The following is a 20,768-nucleotide window of genomic DNA, read 5'->3' as shown; positions in this document are numbered from 1 at the left end:
TCTAAGGAGTCTCACTGCATTTTGTTCTGGTGTCTGATTAGGTCCTGACTCTGGATTCAGGCAGCATTTACATTATAACTGTAGGACTGGTACCATATACGCTGACACTACAGTTGTAGTATAAAAACATCTTTCAATATCAACAGCATGGGAAAACTGAGTCTGGAGAACTACATCAAGGTGTGTCATGAAAGTAAGTCAAAGGGGCACGGGTTGAAATTGGGGAAAGGCAAATTAATCACCAATGCTGGGAAGTTGTTCAAGCAAAGGGTGATTAACACTTAGAATGAACTGCATAGGGTAATGAAAGTAAAAAAGACTTTGAGCCAATTGGACACTGGTGAGGTTACTGTGGGTTTTTCTAGATGGATGGGCTGAATGACTTTCCTCACCCATTGTGAAGCTTTCTCCGACTTACAGCTAAATAAAAACTGTTGTTTGGTGGGATATCATGGAGAAAGAACGGACTTTTTTCTTTTAAAGAGTCTAATGGAAGATTCTGCAGATGTAAATTGGCATGAATGACATCTATGAGTAGAACAGCCAATTTCAGCAGTAAGAAAAGATGATTTGTTTGTACAGACCTCCCAGTAAATTTTTTTAGGTGGGAAATGTTTGAACTGGAGTGTTATCAGAGAGTTGAACCACTAACCAAAAAATACTGATTAATATGGTCACTTAAAAATGTTTTTTTTTAATGTTTTTTTTAGACTTCTCCTGTCCCATGCCTAATAACTTGCATGTTATCAAAACTACCAGCTCTTTATAAGAAAAACTCTGCCTCTGTCCAGCATTGGTGAAGGCTGGAACAGGTGGGACAGCTCTGAATCTTGTTGCTGGAGGAAACCAGCATTCTAAAGATGAACACACTTCTCTTCCTTTCCTACCCCTTCTAGTTGTTGTTCATGTGTATGCTGACATCGAAATTCTGGGACCTGGATAAGTATATCTGCAGACTCTGTGCAGGGAGGAAGGGAATATGTCTGCAGAGGCTGTAATTCCTAGCTGGCAGGCGGGTTAAGTCTCCCTAACTTCAACCATTACCACTGAGCAGCATAGATCCAGGGAATCATTGTCTGGAACCAAGGCTTCCTCAGAAAACTTTTGGCTGCACATGGAAGCTTGCATTGCCCTGTCAACCTGCTTACATAACCTCCCCTTCACAGACTCCCATAAAGTGGTAGCAGGAACTGGGAAACACCCTCACACTGAAGGTCCGGAGTGTGGCTTGCATTCCACTGAAGGTGTCCCTGGGTCTGTCAGCCTTCTCCCCACTGGCACAGCAACAGTCTCGCTGAGGCACTTGCTGTAAGGTGTTTGAAGACACAGGGATGGACATCATTAAAATCTGCAAGCTGCTCCATAAAGATTTGTTCATCATCTCCCAGCACCTTGTTAACAAGTTCTAGATTGCACTACATGATTTCTTCTGCTACATCTAGGTCTGATACTATTTACAGGAGTCTGCTGTACCTGAGCCATCACTGATGAGAAGGATGCAGGCTGGCAATTAAGTGGTGTGTGGCCTCTGGCCAAACAGGGTATGATCCAACATATATTGTCATGCCCCCAACTCCTGCTCTTTTAGATAAAGATTCTGGAGGCCCCCAGAGCCATAATGGGCCTTACCATCCTCCCAAACATAACCCCATGTCTACTTGACTTGCTGTAAATAGGGTAAGGCCCCCTACATTTCTGACTTACTCAGTTCTCACTGACAGAGCATCTGTCGGACGATTTCCCAGATCTTACTCATATTGGCAATGACCAAAAGGAGTGGATCCCCTTTTTGCAGCCCTTACTTTGCCAAGGCTCCACAGCTGAAGAGAGGCTTTGATGTCTTGGGACCCTGACATATTACTGCCTGCATAAGTACGTACAGAGCTTGCTTTCATTCATACTCAGTGCCCAATAAGCCCAGCCCACCTTGTTTGCTTAGTCAAAGATCCTGACCTGAATCTTTTCTATGCTCAATACACACTACTGCCTGAGTGTACAGAATTGTATAAGGTTCTCTATCTGTAAATACCAACTAATGTGAAATGACACCATAGCCAAAAAAAAGTGTGAACTTTATTCACTCAGTGCCCCAAAAATTAAAAAAATAAATTATCCGCACTCTCTTTGGACATTAGCTATAATCTTGTACTGCATTATAAAGAGGCAGAATTTATAAAATACTATGACCACTGTTTTGTATCTTAGTTACATAATCAAATAAAAGAAAAAGATATGCGTTACCAATTAAACATACATGCATCTTCGAAAAGTCACATTTTGATTCTCCGTGTTGCAAACAGCACAGGCCACTTCTGCCAATTACTGTTTTTTGCTTGCTTTAATTCCCATAGAGATAATGGAAATCAGCCAAATAAACCTGATGCCAAAGGACTATAGCAATTGGGGAGCTTACAGTACGGCTGTGTAAGCCAGGTTCAAGGTCAAGGCCTAAAATAATGGTGCTTTGCCAAGTGGCGTTAGCTGTGGCTCAGTGGTAGCACTCTTGCCTATGAGTCAGATGGTTCAAATCCCACTCCAGAGACTTGAGCACAAAATTTTAGGCTGACGCTCCTTCGGATGAGATGTTAAATGAGGCCCCCAGTCTGCCCTCTCAGGTGGATGTAAAAGACCCTATGGCACTTTTCAAAGAAGGGCAGGGAATTCTCCTCGGAGTACTGGCCAATATTTACCCCTCAACCAACATCGCTAACAACAGATTATCTGGTCGTTATCTCATTGCTGTTTGTGGGACTTTGCTGTGCTCAAATTGGCTGCCGCGTTACCTACATTACAACAGTGACTACACTTCAAAAGTACTTCATTGGCTGTAAAGTGCTTTGGGAGGTCCTGAGGTAGTGAAAGGCGCTATAGAAATGCACATCTTTCTTTCTTTGTATCAGTGCCTTGCAGTTTCAGCTTGTAATGGATTTTTGACTGCTGCTAAACCTGACCAAATTATTGGAGTTGTTTGTCTTTGTTGGATGTATTTCCATGACAAACTATTTTGCAGCACCTTGAATTAAGAAGTGACCATATTAGACATGATCTTAAAGAAGTGCTTTGCTGGTAAACAAATGTGGGTTCGTTTTAATATTTTTCAAGTAAAACTAAAGCAATAAACCTGACTTCCTTGCTCCCCACCTCCCAAAAAATGCAGTTTATTACAGAGGTTACTTTGCCACCTACCTTCAGAGAAACAAACCTCTGTCAGCTTGGGTCAGTTGGTAACACTCTTGCCACGGTCATAAGGTGGAGAGTTTGCACTTGTGATTGAATTCCTTGCTGTTAGTATTTGTACAACCAGGACATTCTTGGGCTGAACAGACAGGTTGGGTCGGGCTCATTTGGGTGACTGAAATTATTGTCATTGTTTTCTTCCTTCTGCCTTGGTGTGTGGAACCATTTTCTGGCAATAAAATCAATTATCGGCAAGTATGAGGTCATACTTCTAGGTGCACCCTTGCCTTTTGCAATCTGTAAATCTTCTTTCATTGGACCAGCAGCTAGGAAGTGAGTGAGAGTCCACGTAACTGTTGTTTCGACAAATGGATAAGTGCTGCAAAGCTGCTTAATGTTTGCTTGTGCTGCAGCTTTCTTTCATTAAAGAGGATGTTGTTGAATACTGAGGTGCAAACCAGAATTGTATAAGCAGAAAAATATACACTTGGTGAAGCATAAAAATGAACACTTGTTGAACTGCCAAAGAATATTGTTCGCAATTCAGAAATTAGGACTGTTACATGCAACAGTCATGCAAGAGGTAATCCAATAATCCCAGGGGTGGGTACGCCTAATTTTGTTGGAGCAAAATCTTAAAGCTCTGGAGCAGCTTCACTCACATGACGTGTCCATGCGTGTACTTCGCATTGCAAGCTGGACTTCAGCTTTGCCTTAGCTGCTTTCTTGTGGTCAGTTATTCACTTCTTTCCAGGTGTACAGGGTTCTGGAGACTGTGTTCACCATGTCTTTTTGTTCCTATGTCTGCTGTACCAGGCGCTTCTGGAGAGGGTGCCCATCGATTCCATATAATACTGCCCTCTTGTTCCTTCTTCCAGCAACGTTTTTACCATTTGGTCATCAAAGTGACTCTTACAGGCTCTGGATGCTTGTGTTTTACAGCAATGTTGTAGAATCACTGAGGAAGCCCCTGACCTGCGCTCTCCTGTGCAAATGCAGGGCTTCAAATGCCTCCGTGCAATTAATAGCTGGCCTATCTTGTTAGTAATTCTACTACTCCATTTGTCAACCCAACGTGAAAGGATTTTAGCACAGGACTTACTCCCATCGCAAAACCAGCAATAGTCATGATTGTCTGGCAGTTTTTCATTATCCCCAAAAATGTTAGTAACCCAATGTTAACCCCCAAATAATGGATCAACAGCAATTTCCAGGCCTTTACCTGCTATCCTACTGTGTTAAATTGAATGATTGATAATGAATAAGCATTCGTTGTAATTAATCCATCAGCTTTATTAAAAAGAATTGTTTTGAAATGAAACAGGTAGAGTATTTTAACATAGCAAGATCGTAGGCAAAGTGTTAGAATAATATATATTTTTGTCAGCCAAGTGTCTGATGCACAGATACTATACTTAAGAATTTCTAAGTCAAGCTTTAGACTTGAAGGATACTTTGAGCAATAAATGCTGTTTTCTAGCTATAAAATTCTAAGTGTGACCTGGCTGTGTCAATTAATACAAACACTTCCTTCCTCTGTTGGGGTAAAAAGTTTAATATTTGTTGCCACCTTACTTGTGTAGACCTAGAGACAGAAAATACAAGAGCAGTACAACCTTGTTGAACACAGTTCTCTACTTGATTATAACTGTCCCATTTCCATGTTACACAATATCCCTATAAACCACAGGTAATAAAATAATGGTGAGCAAATCGTGCCAGAGGTGTGTTGGGAAAGGATTTATCAAAGTTGTGTGCAGCCAAGAACCATGTCTACCCCTGATGATGGAAGCTTTTTATGTTGTGATGTTTTCTGTGCTTGGAAAATGCAGTATTTTTAATAATTCCTTCATTTGGTTTCTTGGTAGCGGGGGACTGACTGCGAGCATCTTGTACTAGAGGAGTGAGCTGATGCCTTATGTTTTTAAAAATGAGTCACAGTTCAAAATAATTGACTTCACAGGGGACTTCATTGCATGCATTTATTGATTTTAATTTACATTGAGTCTACAGCACAGAAACATACCATTTGGCCCAACTGGTCTATTTCTCAAAACTCAAAAGCTGATTGTTTATAACATATAGTAAAACATGTTGCAAAGGTCCCACTATTCCATGATAAAAAGCAGTTGCAAGTAACTTATTCCTAATGAGGCGTTGCTTCTAGCCAAATGTTACATGAAGACAATTGTAAAGATATCTGTAAATTTGATTTAATTTTAGATTTCAAGATCACTAGATGGTAGAAATCGTGCTTAATTGAGTAGGTACATTGTTATAACAAGTATTACTAATGCACTCGCACGATGTAATGTAAGTATAGGTGTACAGCGCACTAACTCCACTTCCACAATCAAGGTTCACGCTCCTATTTTCAGCATTTGTAGCTTGGCAGCAGCTACACTCACTCATCATGGTGTTTGTAACAGTGTCAAATCTGGAAAATAAGAGAATGGCAAACTATATATCAGTCCAAGTCCAAGGGCCACATATAGTTGTGTTAATTATCTTGGGAGTAATTATCTAGAGAGGGTGCAGAGGAAATTTACGAGGATGTTGCCAGGACTGGATAATTTTAGCTATGACGACAGATTGGATAGGCTGGGGTTGTTTTCCTTGGAACAGAGGAGGCCGAGGGGTGATTTGATTGATGTGTACAAAATTATGAGGGGCCAAGATAGAGTGGATAGGAAGGATCTATTTCCCTTAGCGGAGGGGTCAATAACCAGGGGGCATAGATTTAAAGTGATTGGTTGAAGGATTAGAGCGGAAATTAGGAAAAAAATCTTTCACCCAGAGGGTGGTGGGGGTCTGAAACTCACTGCCTGAGAGGGTGATAGAGGCAGAAACCCTCAACTCATTTTTAGCAATACCTGGATGTGCACCTGACAAGCCGTGATTTGCAGGGCTACGGACCAAATGCAGGAAAGTGGGATTAGACTGGGTGGCTCGTTTCTCAGGCAGCGCAGACACGATGGGCCGAATGGCCTCCTTCTGTGCCATATATTTTCTATGATTCTATGAGTTGTCAGCATGGACGGGACAGTAAATGGATTAAGGAACATCTCAGAAATGCACATTGAGGATATGATCAGAAGATTAAAACTGAGTAATCAACTAAACTAAATCTAATGGACATTCAGCAGCTGCTTTTCTCGATTACACTACAGCAGCCATCAGTGGTTTGATTCAGGGTTGTACATAGGCCGCCTTTTTTGGATAGCAGGTGCTGGCAATGTTCTGCTGTTGCCATTTACAGCTCCTCTAGACCCATCTTTTGTTACTTGTCCCATTACCACCCTCCTTGCCTTGCACCATCATCCCTTTTGTCATTTAATCACTCCCACCCTCCCCAATACAGACCTTCACTTTTGTTCCTTCTTCCCCACTCCATCCTTTGCCTGGCTCTGTACTTGCTTAAAAACTGCTAAATCTTTTACGAAAGCTCATCGACCTGAAACATTAACTCTGTTTCTTTCTCCACAGATGCTACCTGACTTGCTGAGTATTTCCAGCATTTTCTGTTTTTATTTCAGATTTCCAGCATCCGCAGTATTTTGCTTTTCATCTCGAAGAGTTATATCGTATTGAATTCAGACCTCTGTGCAGGAACCTTTTTTGTGCCTCGTATATCTAAACGACCTCAAGATAAAGTAAGTTACAGATGATACCAAGCTAAAGGAGAACTGCGGGTTGGAAAAGTCACTGAAAACCTTAGTAAGAGAGGCTAACTGCATCTGGACTTATCAGTGGCAAATTAAGTTCAATATTGACAAATGGAAGGAACTGCATTTGAAATTTAAAAATAGGAGGTACATGTACATGCAGAGGACAGTATGGGGGAATCCCGCAATTACAGAGAAAACTTAGAAGGGGTGTCTTGATAGGGTTCTTCAGCATCAAAAAGAGATTTCTAAAAGGGGTTTTGCAGAGAGATACATAAGATACTTTAGTGGATTGAGAGTAAACCAAGAGCAGTGCTTCCCGATATGTCCAGACAGCAAGCCAAGGGGACAAATATTCAGGGGTGTGATGGGTGAATTTAGGACAGAGGTCAGGAAGCATTTGCTTACATAGAGGGTGGAAATGGTTGCTAGGAAGTGTGGTTGAGGCTAGGAGACTGGACTTATTTAAGAAACAACTAGGTGCTGTAATGAGAAAATGGTGAAGTTGGTGTTCTGGGAGGATGAGATTAAATGGGCTGAAAGGTCGTCTTCATCCAAACCGATCTTAATTTTGTGAATTTCAGTAAATTCTTATTCTTGGTTATTAGTTCATTGGTCTATATTATTACTAGACACAGACAATATTTCATGATTCTTAATTATAATAAAAATATTACAGAAAAGTACTTACTCAGACGATCCAGAACATTTGCCTTCACATTTTGTGACGTTAACTTCTGCTGAACAGTTTGAATTTTCCATTGTGACATTTTTGGTAACAACCAGCTTCTTACAAGAATCTAGTGAAAAAATAATTGATAGCAACTCAATTTAAAAAAGAACTCAGAACAGTACTAAATGAAATGTTCTAAGTTGTATTCGAGCAGTTACTATTGAACATTGAAAATATCTTTTAGAATTTGCTTTGCTAAGAAGTCAGATGATTCAGGCATCAAATGGTAGGGTAATTGAGCAGATCCACCTCTACTGATTGTGTTGTTATAATCAGTGTATTCCCTAGAAGACTTGTCTCTACAGATAGTATCCTAAGGCCAAATACTTCCTGGTTAAAAACAGCAAAAATTGGTCTCAAAAGATCTATATTAATTCAGCAATTCAAAAAAAAACATTTTTCATACAGATCGCATTGAATTAGTAGCTGGTTGTAGCCCAGCATAATGTGACATCCCCAACAGGGAGTACAGGGAGTGTTCAGAGGGGGAAGGAAAAGAAAGAGCCACCTAGACTTGTCAATGGGTGATTCCTGAGTAACGGCCGATTAAAACAGGGCCATCGCTACAAACATGAACATTATCTTATAAAATTACAAATTACTAGGGGAAGTGACAAACAGAATTAGATGACTATTCTGAAGTGCTGTAAGCCCTGCAGACAATTTAGAGTGGAGAAATTGTCAAATGAAAAGTAAAATGAGTGATTTTGATCCCAGTGGCTCCTTTTAGATGGTTTGGTGAGTAAATGCACCTTTCACAGTGTGGCACTGTGCTTTACTGAACAGAAAGGCTCCAGTTTCAAAGCTAGTCATGTGTTAAATTAGCTGATTCCACCTAGCATGGTTGAAATAGTGCTACCATTAGCTGTAACTGCCTTCCCAGGTTATTAAGATCAACTGAATCTACCAGGAAATAACTGGCCTCCTATTCAGTTTTTTAAAAAAGATTTTTCAGTTGTGATTTTCTGTTTTCCAAATGATATTTGAGCCAAACAGATGCAAGTGTCGTATACATGTTACAGGAGTGGCCCTTTCAAGTGCAATGAACATACTAGACATATGGGCTTGGTCGTTCCAATCTGGGGCTGGGTGAAAGCAGGAGGATTGTGTGCCTGCAAGCGAAATTTGGGATAGAACTTGTTTCTGTCCCATTTCTTCCACCTAGCCATTTTTAGGGTTGGGGGGGGGGGGGTGCTTCATAGCTTGATCTTATGCTCATCTCCCCACTGCATCATGGTGGTGTGTCTGGGGGAGTTCCCTCATACGACCTCATGGAAACCCTCGTCAGCCGAGAGTTGGCATAAATCCTGCCTTATAAAAGCCCCAAATCTTTACTAGGAAAAGGGAATTCATCCCAGAAGCGAGTGACTATCTTCCCTAGATTTCAAAGGAGATTTTTGTTGGACCTTTCAGGGACTCTTTTCTGCCATTGGAGTGGCACCGTAACATTCCAACATTGTGGCTGCCAGTTTGGGGTGGGCACCACTGAAGCACCCTTACTGGCATGATATTTCATATTTCAAATGACCTGTAATTTGGGATGAAACTGGGTCGTGTGCTCGGGCGGGATTTGGGTCTGCTCTGCCACTCTTCTGCTAACCCTAAAGGAATTTTAGGCCCCAGATTTTTATTAGATGTGTTGGTTTGGATGAGGGTTTCAAAAGCCAGATATTCAAGTCTGCAGAGGGTATGAAAAGTAGAGGTGCAACAAATAATGAGGACAAATACAACTAGATGCAGATGGATTTATATCCTTTCAGCCGTGGTTCAGTGGTAGCACTCTTGCCTCTGAGTCAGAAGGTTGTGGGTTCAAGCTCCATTCCAGAGACATGAGCACATAATCTAGGTTGACACTCCAGTGCAGTACTGAGGAGTGCTGCACTGTCAGAGGTGCCACCTTTTGGATGAGATGTTAAACAGAGGCCCCGTCTGCCCTCTAAGATGGACATAAAAGATCCTGCGGCACTATTCAAAGAAGAGCTGGGGAGTTCTCTCCGGTGTCCTGGCCAATATTGATCCCTCAACCAATATCACTTAAAAGAAATCAAATTATTTGGTCATTATCACATTACTGTTTGTGGGGCCTTGCTGTGCACAAATTGGCTGCCGCGTTTCCTATATTACAACAGTGACTACACTTCAAAAAGTACTTAATTGGCTGTAAAGTGCTTTGGAATGTCCTGAGGTCATGAAAGGTGCTATATAAATGCAAGTCTTTTTTCTTTAAACAACTAGGCCAGTAGATGGCAATTCGTTGTCAGATGTGAAACAATTAGTATGGACGCAAAGAAACACAATAAAATGTATGTGTTGAATAGGAAACTAATCAGAAAAAGGATCTGAGGTGAAAAATAACAAGTTGATTTATATTTCTAACAGCATAAAAATCAAAAAAAGGTAAACAAAGTCTAGTGTAAAATAGTTAGGAACTATCACAATTATTTAAAAATCACAGTTTAAAAACACTCAGTCTTGTATTCAGTTTTTGTCCCCTTACTCCTCTCTAATATTCCTTTAAGCATCTTTTTGCCTTCCACTGTATTCCTTCTCTTGAATCTTCTTTCTAGTTATCTGTTTTTTCTGCAAAATGCCAAATTGAGATTTTGCCTCTTGCGCCCTTATTTTCATAGGTCTTTATCCCTCCCCTAACCTCCCGTTCCTCTGGTTTTTACATTCAGTTTTTGTCTTCCTGAAGAGAATTTTCAGCCATCTGGACTTCTTTTACACCACAGTGGAATCTCCATTATCTGCCATAATGGTTGTGATGTCTTGGGTGAATAATAGAAATTGTGGATAATTGGAAGTCCCCAACTTTGGTCCTACATGTTACATAGCACAGAAACAGGCCATTCGGCCCAACTAGTCCATCCCGGTGTTTATGCTCCACATGAGCCTCCTCCCACCTTACTTCATCTAACCCTATCAGCATAACCCTCTATTCCTTTCTCCCTCGTGTGTTTATCTAGCTTCCCCTTAAATGCATCTATGTTATTCGCCTCAACTACTCCTTTATGGTAGCGTGTTCCACATTCAAACCACTCTCTGGGACAAGAAGTTTCTCCTGAATTCCCTATTGGATTTATTAGTGACTATCTTGTATTTACGGCCCCTAGTTTTGGTCTCCCCCACACGGCAATATCCTCGGCATCAAAATGAGGACAAGCACACTACAAATAACACAAATTTATCTTCCAGTTCTGGCGAAAGGTCTTCGACCTGAAACGTTAATTCTGTTTCTTTCTCCACAGATGCTGCCTGACTTGCTGAGCTTCTCCAGCATTTTCTGTTTTTATTTTAAATTAAATTTAAGCCTTCTTGGGCTGTGAGGTTGATTTGAGTCATTTAGGACGAAACTGATGTCAGTAAACTGTGCTGTGAGACATCGTTTTCTGTAGGCTTTGTCCAATGAAAATTTTGTCAGATAATCGGAAAGAGAAAAAAAAGGGAGACGTGCATTTATTGAGTGCCTTAATTCATCTCTCCAGAAATGTGTCGAAGAGCTTCATACAGAATGAATTACTTTTGATGTGCAGTGACTATTATCTAGGCAAATCCAACAGTTATGTGGTGCACAGCAAGATTCCACAAACACCAATGAAATGAATGACTAGTTAATTCTGTTTTCAGTAGTATTGGTTGAGGGGAAATGTTGCAAAGGACACTAGAGGAACTCCTTGATCGTCTTTGAATAGTATTATGGGATCTCTAACACACACCTAAACAGACAAGTGTAATTTCTGCTTAATGTGTCACCAAAGGACATATGTCTGACCATGCAGTACTCCCAGAGTACTGTGGCAGATAATCAGGCAGGTAGATAATTGCATTGTGGATAAAGAAGATTCCATTGTGACCGAAGATTTTTCAGTTTTCTGTGAGGGCTGATGCACAACCTTCACAGCAACAATTTACCATAGTCTCTCAGCAATAAAATGGTGCAACAATGACACATCTCATCAGCGAATATGCAAGATTAATGCATACGAATGTAGCTTGTTACCTCTCAGCCGCAGTAGGAGTGGTGTTTTAAGTTGCCAGGAAGTTTATAAAGACATTATTAGTCATATTGTGTACATTTTTCACTGGCTAATTTTTCTCTCCGCTATGGCAGGGGCATCCATTGCTATCCTGGTCGAGATTAACTAACTTAGAGCCCAGCTGTCAAACTTGGGATCTTCCCCACAGTGTATGTCAGTGCCCTACTGGACAATATAATTAGTCATCAAGCCAATCCAGAATTCCATCGCCACCACCCTGCCCCATTTTTGTTTTTTAGTATTGTTAATGAAACATTGATTTAAACACAGTGGGAAAGAATGACTTATGAGTAACCGTGAGTGTAAAAGTAGCTGATTACCGTTGTCATTGTAACAATTGTAGCAGCAGTGATCTTCATCCCAAACCTTTTCAGTCTAAATGCACAGAATTAATAATATATAGTTAATAGTGTAAATGTTATCGGAGTCAGAACAACACAAAAATCTCTCCAAATCCCAGGAATATTCCTAAATGCCTTGCAGTTATTTAATTTTCTGCTGAAATAGAATAGTTTTCTTATAGAAAATTGCAATAGTCTGTTCTGCCCCAAGTTCCAGGAGTTTGTGTTAAAGTATTTTTTATGCATTGTTATAAACTGAACAGAAAAATCAATTCAATTCTGCATCCTACAATAATCATGATATTCAGGTGATACCACATAATTATCACAGCACTTTAACTCGTTCCTATTTAATGGATAACAAAATACATTCAACTAGATTTTGCAACAATCAAATCATAGAAAAAATATCACATATAACTGATGTTTTTTAGTTTAATAAATATTCAAAATAGAATATCATGCCTTTCACCATTGAAACCCTTATATGTGCCTTCATCAGACTTGCCTTCTCCCACTGCTATGCTTGTTGGCTGGCCTCCCTCCACCCTCCATAAACTCCAAATTGTGCAAAACACTGCCGCCCATATCTTTTCACAGTCACCCATCACCCCTACCCTCGTTGACCTACAATGGTTCCTCATCACCCCCCCCCCCCCAACAACCCATTAAATTTGAGATCCTCATCCTTGTCTTTTTAAATCCCTCCATCACCTCTCTGAAATCTTCAGCCATCTGGGTCCTCCCTCACTGGGCCTGCTTCTGGGGAAGGTGGGACTTGTACAAGTCGGACGGGTTGCACCTGAACCAGAGCGGGACAAATATCCTTGCGGGGAGGTTTGCTAGCACTGTTGGGGGGGGTTTAAACTAACTTGGCAGGGGGATGGGATACAGAGTGGAGCTAAATATAGAGAAAAAAACAAGTCAGCTTGGAAGACAGGGCAAATATGTAAGGGCAAGGCTGGATGGCATCTATTTTAATGCAAGGAGTCTTGCGAATAAGGTGGATGAACTGAAGGTGTTGATAAACACATGGGAGTATGATATTGTTGCTGTCACAGAGACATGGTTGAGGGAGGGGCAAGACTGGCAGCTCAATATTCCGGGGTACAGAATCTTCAGGCGAGACAGAGGGGGAGGTATAAGAGGAGGGGGGGTCGCAATATTAATTAAAGAATCAATTACTGCCATAAGGAGGGATGATATATTAGCAGGTTCCTCTAATGAGGCCATATGGGTGGAGCTTAAAAACAAAAAGGGGGCAAGCACTTTGATGGGAGTGTACTATAGGCCCCCAAACAGTCAGGGGGAGATCGAGGAACAGATATGTAGGCAAATCTCAGAAAATTGTGCAAATAATAGGGTAATAATCGTGGGGGATTTCAACTTCCCCAATATTAACTGGGATACTCAGTGTAAAAGGCTTCGAGGGTACAAAATTCTTTACGTGCATCCAGGAGAGCTTTTTGAGCCAGCATGTAGAAAGTCCTACAAGAGAGGGGGCGGTACTGGACCTAATTCTAGGGAATGTGGCCGGCCAAGTGGAAGAAGTGCTAGTAGGTGAGCACTTTGGTGACAGTGACCATAATTCGGTGAGATTTAAGGTGGTCATGGAAAAGGACAGGGAGGGACCGGAAATAAAGGTTCTAAATTGGGGGAAGGCCGATTTTAATAGGATAAGGCAGGATCTGGCCAAAATGGACTGGGATCAGCTGCTTGTAGGAAAATCCGCATCGGAGCAATGGGAGTCTTTCAGAAGGGAGATTGAGACCATACAATGGCAACATGTTCCCGTAAAGGTCAAGGGTGGTTCCAAGAACTCCAGGGAACCTTGGATGTCAGGGGATATACGAGAATGGATTAGGAAAAAAAGGAGGGCTTTTGGCAGATACAAAAGGCTAAAGACGGAGGAAGCCCTAGAGGAGTACAAAAAGTGCAAGGGGGTACTTAAAAAAGAAATTAGGAGATCAAGGAGGGGCCATGAAATAACACTGGCGAGCAAAATAAAGGAAAATCCTAAGATGTTTTATAAGTATATTAAGGGTAAGAGGATGACTAGGGAAAAAATAGGGCCCATTAGGGACAAAAATGGCAATGTGTGTGTGGAGCCGGCAGATGTAGGAGGGGTTCTAAATGAATTTTTTGCATCTGTTTTCACTATGGAGAAGGACGATGTAGACATAGAAATACGGCGGGGGACTGTGATATACTCGAACATATTAACATCGAGTGGGAGGAGGTATTGGCGGTTTTAGCAGGCCTAAAAATGGATAAATCCCCAGGCCCGGACGAAATGTATCCCAGGCTACTGTGTGAGGCAAAGGAGGAGATTGCGGGGACTCTAACACATATATTCAGAACCTCTCTGGCCACAGGGGATGTGCCAGAGGACTGGAGAACCGCTAATGTAGTACCATTATTCAAGAAGGGGAGTAGGGAAAAACCGGGGAACTACAGGCCAGTGAGCCTAACATCAGTGGTAGGAAAATTATTGGAAAAAATTCTGAAGGATAAAATTAGTCTCCACTTGGAGAAGCAAGGATTAATCAGGGATAGTCAACATGGCTTTGTCAAGGGAAGATCATGTCTGACTAATTTGATTGAATTTTTTGAGGGGGTGACTAGGCGTGTGGATGAGGGTAACGCAGTGGATGTGGTATACATGGATTTCAGTAAGGCCTTCGATAAAGTCCCGCACAGGAGACTGGTCAAGAAGGTACGAGCCCATGGAATCCAGGGTGCCTTGGCACTTTGGATACAAAACTGGCTTAGTGGCAGAAGGCAGAGGGTGATGGTCGAAGGTTGTTTTTGTGACTGGAAGCCTGTGGCCAGTGGGGTACCACAGGGATCGGTGCTGGGTCCCTTGCTGTTTGTGGTCTACATTAATGACTTGGATATGAATGTAAAAGGTATGATCAGTAAGTTCGCTGATGATACAAAAATTGGTAGGGTGGTAAATAGCGAGGAGGATAGCCTCAGTCTGCAGGACGATATAGATGGGTTGGTCAGATGGGCGGAACAGTGGCAAATGGAATTTAACCCGGAAAAGTGTGAGGTGATGCACTTTGGAGGGACTAACAAGGCAAGGGAATACACAATGAATGGGAGGACCCTAGGCAAGACAGAGGGTCAGAGGGATCTTGGTATGCAAGTTCGCAGATCCCTGAAGGCGGCGGAACAGGTAGATAAGGTGGTAAAGAAGGCATATGGGATACTTGCCTTTATTAGCCGAGGCATAGAATATAAGAGCAAGGAGGTTATGATGGAGCTGTATAAAACACTGGTTAGGCCACAGCTGGAGTACTGTGTGCAGTTGTGGTCGCCACACGACAGGAAGGATGTGATCGCTTTGGAGAGGGTGCAGAGGAGATTCACCAGGATGTTACCAGGGCTGGAGCGCTTCAGCTATGATGAGAGACTGGGAAGATTGGGTTTGTTTTCCTTGGAGCAGAGGAGGCTGAGGGGGGACATGATTGAGGTGTACAAAATTATGAGGGGCACAGATAGGATGGATACTAAGGAGCTTTTTCCCTTCGTTGAGGGTTCTATAACAAGGGGACATAGATTCAAGGTAAAAGGCGGGAGGTTTAGAGGGGATTTGAGAAAGAACTTTTTCACCCAGAGGGTGGTTGGAGTCTGGAACTCACTGCCTGAAAGGGTTGTGGAGGCAGGAACCCTCACAACATTCAAGAAGCATTTGGATGAGCACTTGAAATGCCATAGCATACAAGGCTACGGACTAAATGCTGGAATATGGGATTAGATTAGACAGGGCTTGATGGCCGGCGCGGACACGATTGGCCGAAGGGCCTCTATCCGTGCTGTATATAACTCTAAGTTCTCTGCCTCTCCACCTCCCTCTCCATCCTTTAAAAATGTTCTCAAAACCCATCTCATTGATCAAGCCTTTGGTCAGCCCTCCTAATCTTTCCCTTCCTGGCCTGGTGTTGGCATTCCTTACACTTCCTTGGGGCGTCCTTTACATTAAGGGCACTAAAAATTCAAGCTGTTGAATATCATAATTTGTTTTTAATAACTTGAAAAATAAAAGCAGTTTATGTAAGTTATAATATTTTCTTGTACTTCAGGTTCTTTTGCATTTTATATGCTCCCAAATATTATGCTCATTCATCAAGTATTGATGTTTACAATAATTTCACGCGGTACAAACCTCATTACAAGTGTCCTGATTAACACATGTTATTACTCGTTCCACAACTTGAGATTGAAAGCACGTGTAAGAAATACATGTATTGGTGGGATTAATCCATTTTTCTTCTGCCTAGGAATGAAATATGCAAATAATAAATGACATAACTGACAATTTCCAAACAAATCAAAATAAAATCTCTATTTAACGTCATTGGGGCGATTTCTCCGGTCTACATTTGATCACCTGAGCGCAGAGAATATGGGAAAATCAGCAGCTTTCTTTACAGGGGCGGGGGTCCTCTCTCACCCTCTCGATTGTCCAATATTCACTATGTCCAGGTGATCCCGTGCACTCGGGTACAGATCCAGGAAAATCGCCCGTCATCAGCTCTTCTGGTAAGAGGACATGGTGGTAGGTTTTCTGCCATTGACCTCAGTAAAAATTCTTAATAATAAGCTGGTTGCATATTAGACAAACACTACCAATAATTTAGGAAGAAAAGTACTTGTAAGCCTTAATGGGCACTCGATCTAAATTACGGCTAGGACTCAAATAGAAAGATTGTACACTCTGTTTTACTCTGTGAATAGAAAGGATCTTTGGTTTTACTCTGCCAATAGCCGGATAAGGTAACTAGCAACAATTCTCTTTGAAAAACCTGCCAAAAGCAGGAGGCTTCGTGATCCTCGGAGGATATTTCCTTGAATGCAGATGTTAAGTTTAGGGTGATATTTTTGAATGGTTTAATTAATGTCTGACCATTAGGCAGAAAAGTATTGTTTTTGAAGGTGAACCGTGTGGTACTTTGCGAAAAGTCGAAGTTGTTAGCCATGTGCAGTTGTGTTGCCGACACTTTTGTCTGACAGCAGGAACGGGAGTCAGGTTACATTGTAGTAAACGAACAAATGGACCACGTTACTCGATTTAATAGTTAGAATTTTAAATATCACAGATTCATGTAATAACTGGTGCATTTACAGCGAATGGTTTACAAACATTGATGGTTTGCATGAGTGTGTGTGTCTGGGTGCGGCTTAATGCTCGGGGTACAGACACGAAATATAAACTTCACTGCCGATACAGTGGGTGCTGGCAGCGAAGCTCCACGTTCCCCGAGGCCACTGTACAGATCTAGGATGAAATACTCCAGGTATTACTGCAGCAAATAAAAGCAAGTCCACTTTGTCGAGCTCAACCGGGGAAGCTGCATAACATCTTCACCATCTACCCAATTACATACCCTGCCGTCTCAACTCTGACTTTGGCACATTGCACCTTTCACACCCACCCACGGGGAAATAACTAACCATCTGTCTTGGAAATGTATATCACCGGTTATCTGAAATGCAATGAAATTTTAGTTTTACGGACCTACATTTTCTTCTACCAAATCAAGTGCTACTAGAACAGGGCAAATAACCAGAATACTTCCGGAAAAGGAAGAACTGAGGCAGTGGCTGATGTGTGAGGGAACCAACCAGTAGAACATGGGAGTCCCTCTTTCAGTGAGATTCTTGATCGATACACATAGCAGGAAGCAGGAGCTGAGGGTTCATCAAGCTCGGTTAAAAATTTTTAAGGTTGATGTTTTTAAGGTTCCTGTATATTGTCGATATCTGCTGTGGTTCTTTATGTGAAAGTCCAGCCCCTGGAAAAGTCCATAAAAGCGCAATTGTACATTGTCCATGGTACGGATTGAACTTGATGCAATGAATGGACTTTTCTTATTATGTACTGCCTTTTATTGTAAGTCTAGTGGCTGTTTGCTGCTATAGAAGTCTATGCACCTGTGTGCAAAGGATGGTGGGAGCTGTAGCTGTGGCCTTGCTTGCACTTATATTACGAAAGGATAGGTGAAGAACAGAATGAGTTCAAGGTGTTGTTGTGGTTCCTGGTGTGTTACATAGATGGAAGAAGACAGAATTACCTAGAAATTACAACATGGAAACTGGCCGTTCAGCTGATGGGCCGTTAGGATGCAACACAATCAATGAATGATGTTCTCATAGTTGTATTTGAAAAAATAACTGCAGGTCATAAATTCAATGTAATAAAATAGATATCAGAATTTTTGCCATCTTTAGTGATCTGGTGGTCTAAAATCTATTTGGCTACTGGCATCATCGTTACAACAATATGGAACTGATGTACATGTATCAGTAAATGGTCACTTACAGTTCTTAGATTTCCTGAATTGTCTCTGCAACCTGTAAAAATGAGGGATACAACATTACTATCTGTGCATTATATTTCCACATGTAGCAAACTGATTTAATTGTTAATTAAATATGTATTGTATTAATTAAAGGCTTAATGTCTACCAAATAGTTCATGCCATAGTTAACTTAAAAAATAAATAAAGAAACTTACATGAGCTAACGCATGTGGTCTTGTTTTCAGATAGCATCATTCCTTTCGGACAAAAGCAACCTTCTGTCAAAGGGTATAATGTTTGGCCAACTATCAGCTCGCTGAAAATGAAGTTTATTTTTAAAAAATGAAACTGGCTTGTCAATGTCATATTAAATGAGCAGATCGCCGATGGAATTGCTCATGGTCTGGTATTAATGCTGATTTTTTTTTGGGGGGGGGGGGGGGGGGGGAGTCAAGGAGGGGTGGACTTCACCACTGAAAGTGTTCGGGGGGTGGGGGTAAAAGTGGTGAAATAGGCTCAGACAGTGAAGTAAGTTTATGTCATTGGTTCTTCAAAAACAATAACTTGCATTTATATAGCACCTTCAACATAGTAAAACGTCCCAAGGCGCTTCACAGGAGCGTTATACCGAGCCACATAAGGAGATACTAGGACAGATGACCAAAAGCTTAGTCAGAGAGGTAGGTTTTAAGGAGTGTCTTAAAGGAGGAGAGAAAGGTGGAAAGGTGGAGAGGCGGAGAGGTTTAGGGAGGGAATTCCAGAGCTTAGGGCCTAGGCAGCTGAAGGCACGGCTGCCAATGGTGGAGTGATTAAAATCAGGGATGCACAAGAGCAAAAATTGGAGGAGCGCAGAGATCGCGGAGGGTTGTAGGCTGGAGGAGGTCACAGGAGTTAGGGAGGGGCGGGATCATGGAGGGATTTGAAAACAAGGATGAAAATTTTAAAATCGTGGCGCTCCTGGACTGGGAGCCAATGTAGGTCAGCGAACACAGGGGTGATGGGTGAATGGGACTTGGTGCGAGTTAGGATACGGGCAGCAGAGTTTTGGATGAGCTCAAGTTTAGGGAGGGTGGAAGATGGGAGGCCAGCGAGGAGACAATTGGAATAGTCAAAACTAGAGATAGTAAAGACATGAATGAGGGTTTCAGCAGCAGATGAGCTGAGGCAGGGATGGAGACGGGCAATGTTACGGAGATAGAAGTAGGCGGTCTTGGTGATGGAGCACATTACTTATCATGTAAGTAACACATAAATGATGTTTTCCCTACCCACTGTAGGAATATATTTATTCCCCTCACATGCCATAATTATATAATGAAATCTATGCATGTGTCACTGGGGAGCAGCTCTTTACCTGAGTATCAAACAGGCAGACTGTTTAATTTCACTGCTCCTGTAATATTTTAGTAAAAGTCAGATTTACAATTCAGGTATGTACTCCATCAATTTATATCCTAACTGGTGGACTCGAATGGCTGCCTAAATTGTAACCGCTGGCATTTCAGTTTTTCCAAGTTAAATGAAAAAAGACACAGATTTATTTTTAAAATGTTATTCTAAGAAGTAGTTTGGGTTCATAATGCCTTAACTGTGCTACCAAAATTGTGGTCATACATGTGTATTTTTTTCAAAATGCCTTTGAAGACACTTTTTGATCCAAATTTTTTTAAATTAAAACCTTTACAATGCCTGAATGCCATCAACTCTTGGAACTGTCTGATGAGACAAGGATCCTCAGTACATCCCTGACTGTATAAAATACTTACTTATTTTCACACCGATCATTGTCCTTACTTTCGCAAGGTTTATAAATGAATCCTTCAGGGCAGGTATAATCTTGAAAAGCAAACAAAAATGTGAGTTGTAAAAATGTATAGCATTAAAGCATTCCTATAAATATCAACTAGGAACTAAAACATGACAGCCTGTTAACAAATGATCATGAATAAATTCTGAAACATTATGGTGCTTTTCTAAACTTTAATTACAATGTGGGAATGATAATAACTTATAAAACATACTATCTTGGCATTTTGAATATTGTATTTATGACCTAATTAGAGATTTAATTATGGTACGGGTACCCCTTCCTGGGCTGCTTCTGCCAAGTCCAGAGCTACTGGAGGTTGCATGCAACACCTTGAAGTGTCCAACTTTTAGCTGAAGATCTTTAGCTGCAGCATAGAGCTTTGTGCACATCAGGAATTCAGGAATGCTGGCAGCCATGATAAATGGCTGGAAAATTGTGGAAGGTGCTGTTTAAATTCCAATATGTACTCCTGGTGTACAAAGTTCTGTGGGAATGCGAGAGATGAACAATTGCCCAATGGGGCACTCAGCTGTTAAGAAATTCTGCCTGCAATAACAAAATTAATCACCATAACGCAGATCTAGAGTGCTCAACTCCCAAGTACCTCGATACAGCAATTTTGGAATGTTCACTGAGAAGGGCAGATTTACAAAATACTCATTTAAAATTAGGTCTGTGTTTTGATTTGAAACATAAA

General features: G+C 41.4%; 1 protein-coding gene across 1 annotated transcript in view; it reads right to left on the bottom strand.

The window, feature by feature from the left end:
- Window positions 1–5,145: 5,145 nt before the first annotated feature.
- LOC137341480 (mucin-2-like) overlaps window positions 5,146–20,768 on the bottom strand; it is a 336,358-nt gene continuing 320,735 nt past the window's right edge. The window contains 7 exon segments of the mRNA XM_068004585.1: window positions 5,146–5,614; window positions 7,534–7,642; window positions 11,933–11,987; window positions 16,125–16,235; window positions 18,282–18,313; window positions 18,477–18,577; window positions 20,028–20,097. Of these exon segments, the coding sequence (XP_067860686.1) occupies window positions 5,413–5,614; window positions 7,534–7,642; window positions 11,933–11,987; window positions 16,125–16,235; window positions 18,282–18,313; window positions 18,477–18,577; window positions 20,028–20,097 (680 nt within the window). The 3' untranslated portion in view covers window positions 5,146–5,412.

Source organism: Heptranchias perlo, chromosome 24 (assembly GCF_035084215.1).
Source record: "Heptranchias perlo isolate sHepPer1 chromosome 24, sHepPer1.hap1, whole genome shotgun sequence".
Taxonomy (NCBI): domain Eukaryota; kingdom Metazoa; phylum Chordata; class Chondrichthyes; order Hexanchiformes; family Hexanchidae; genus Heptranchias; species Heptranchias perlo.
Note: the sequence above shows the minus strand (reverse complement) of the source record. Positions and strands in the feature narration are given on the sequence as shown.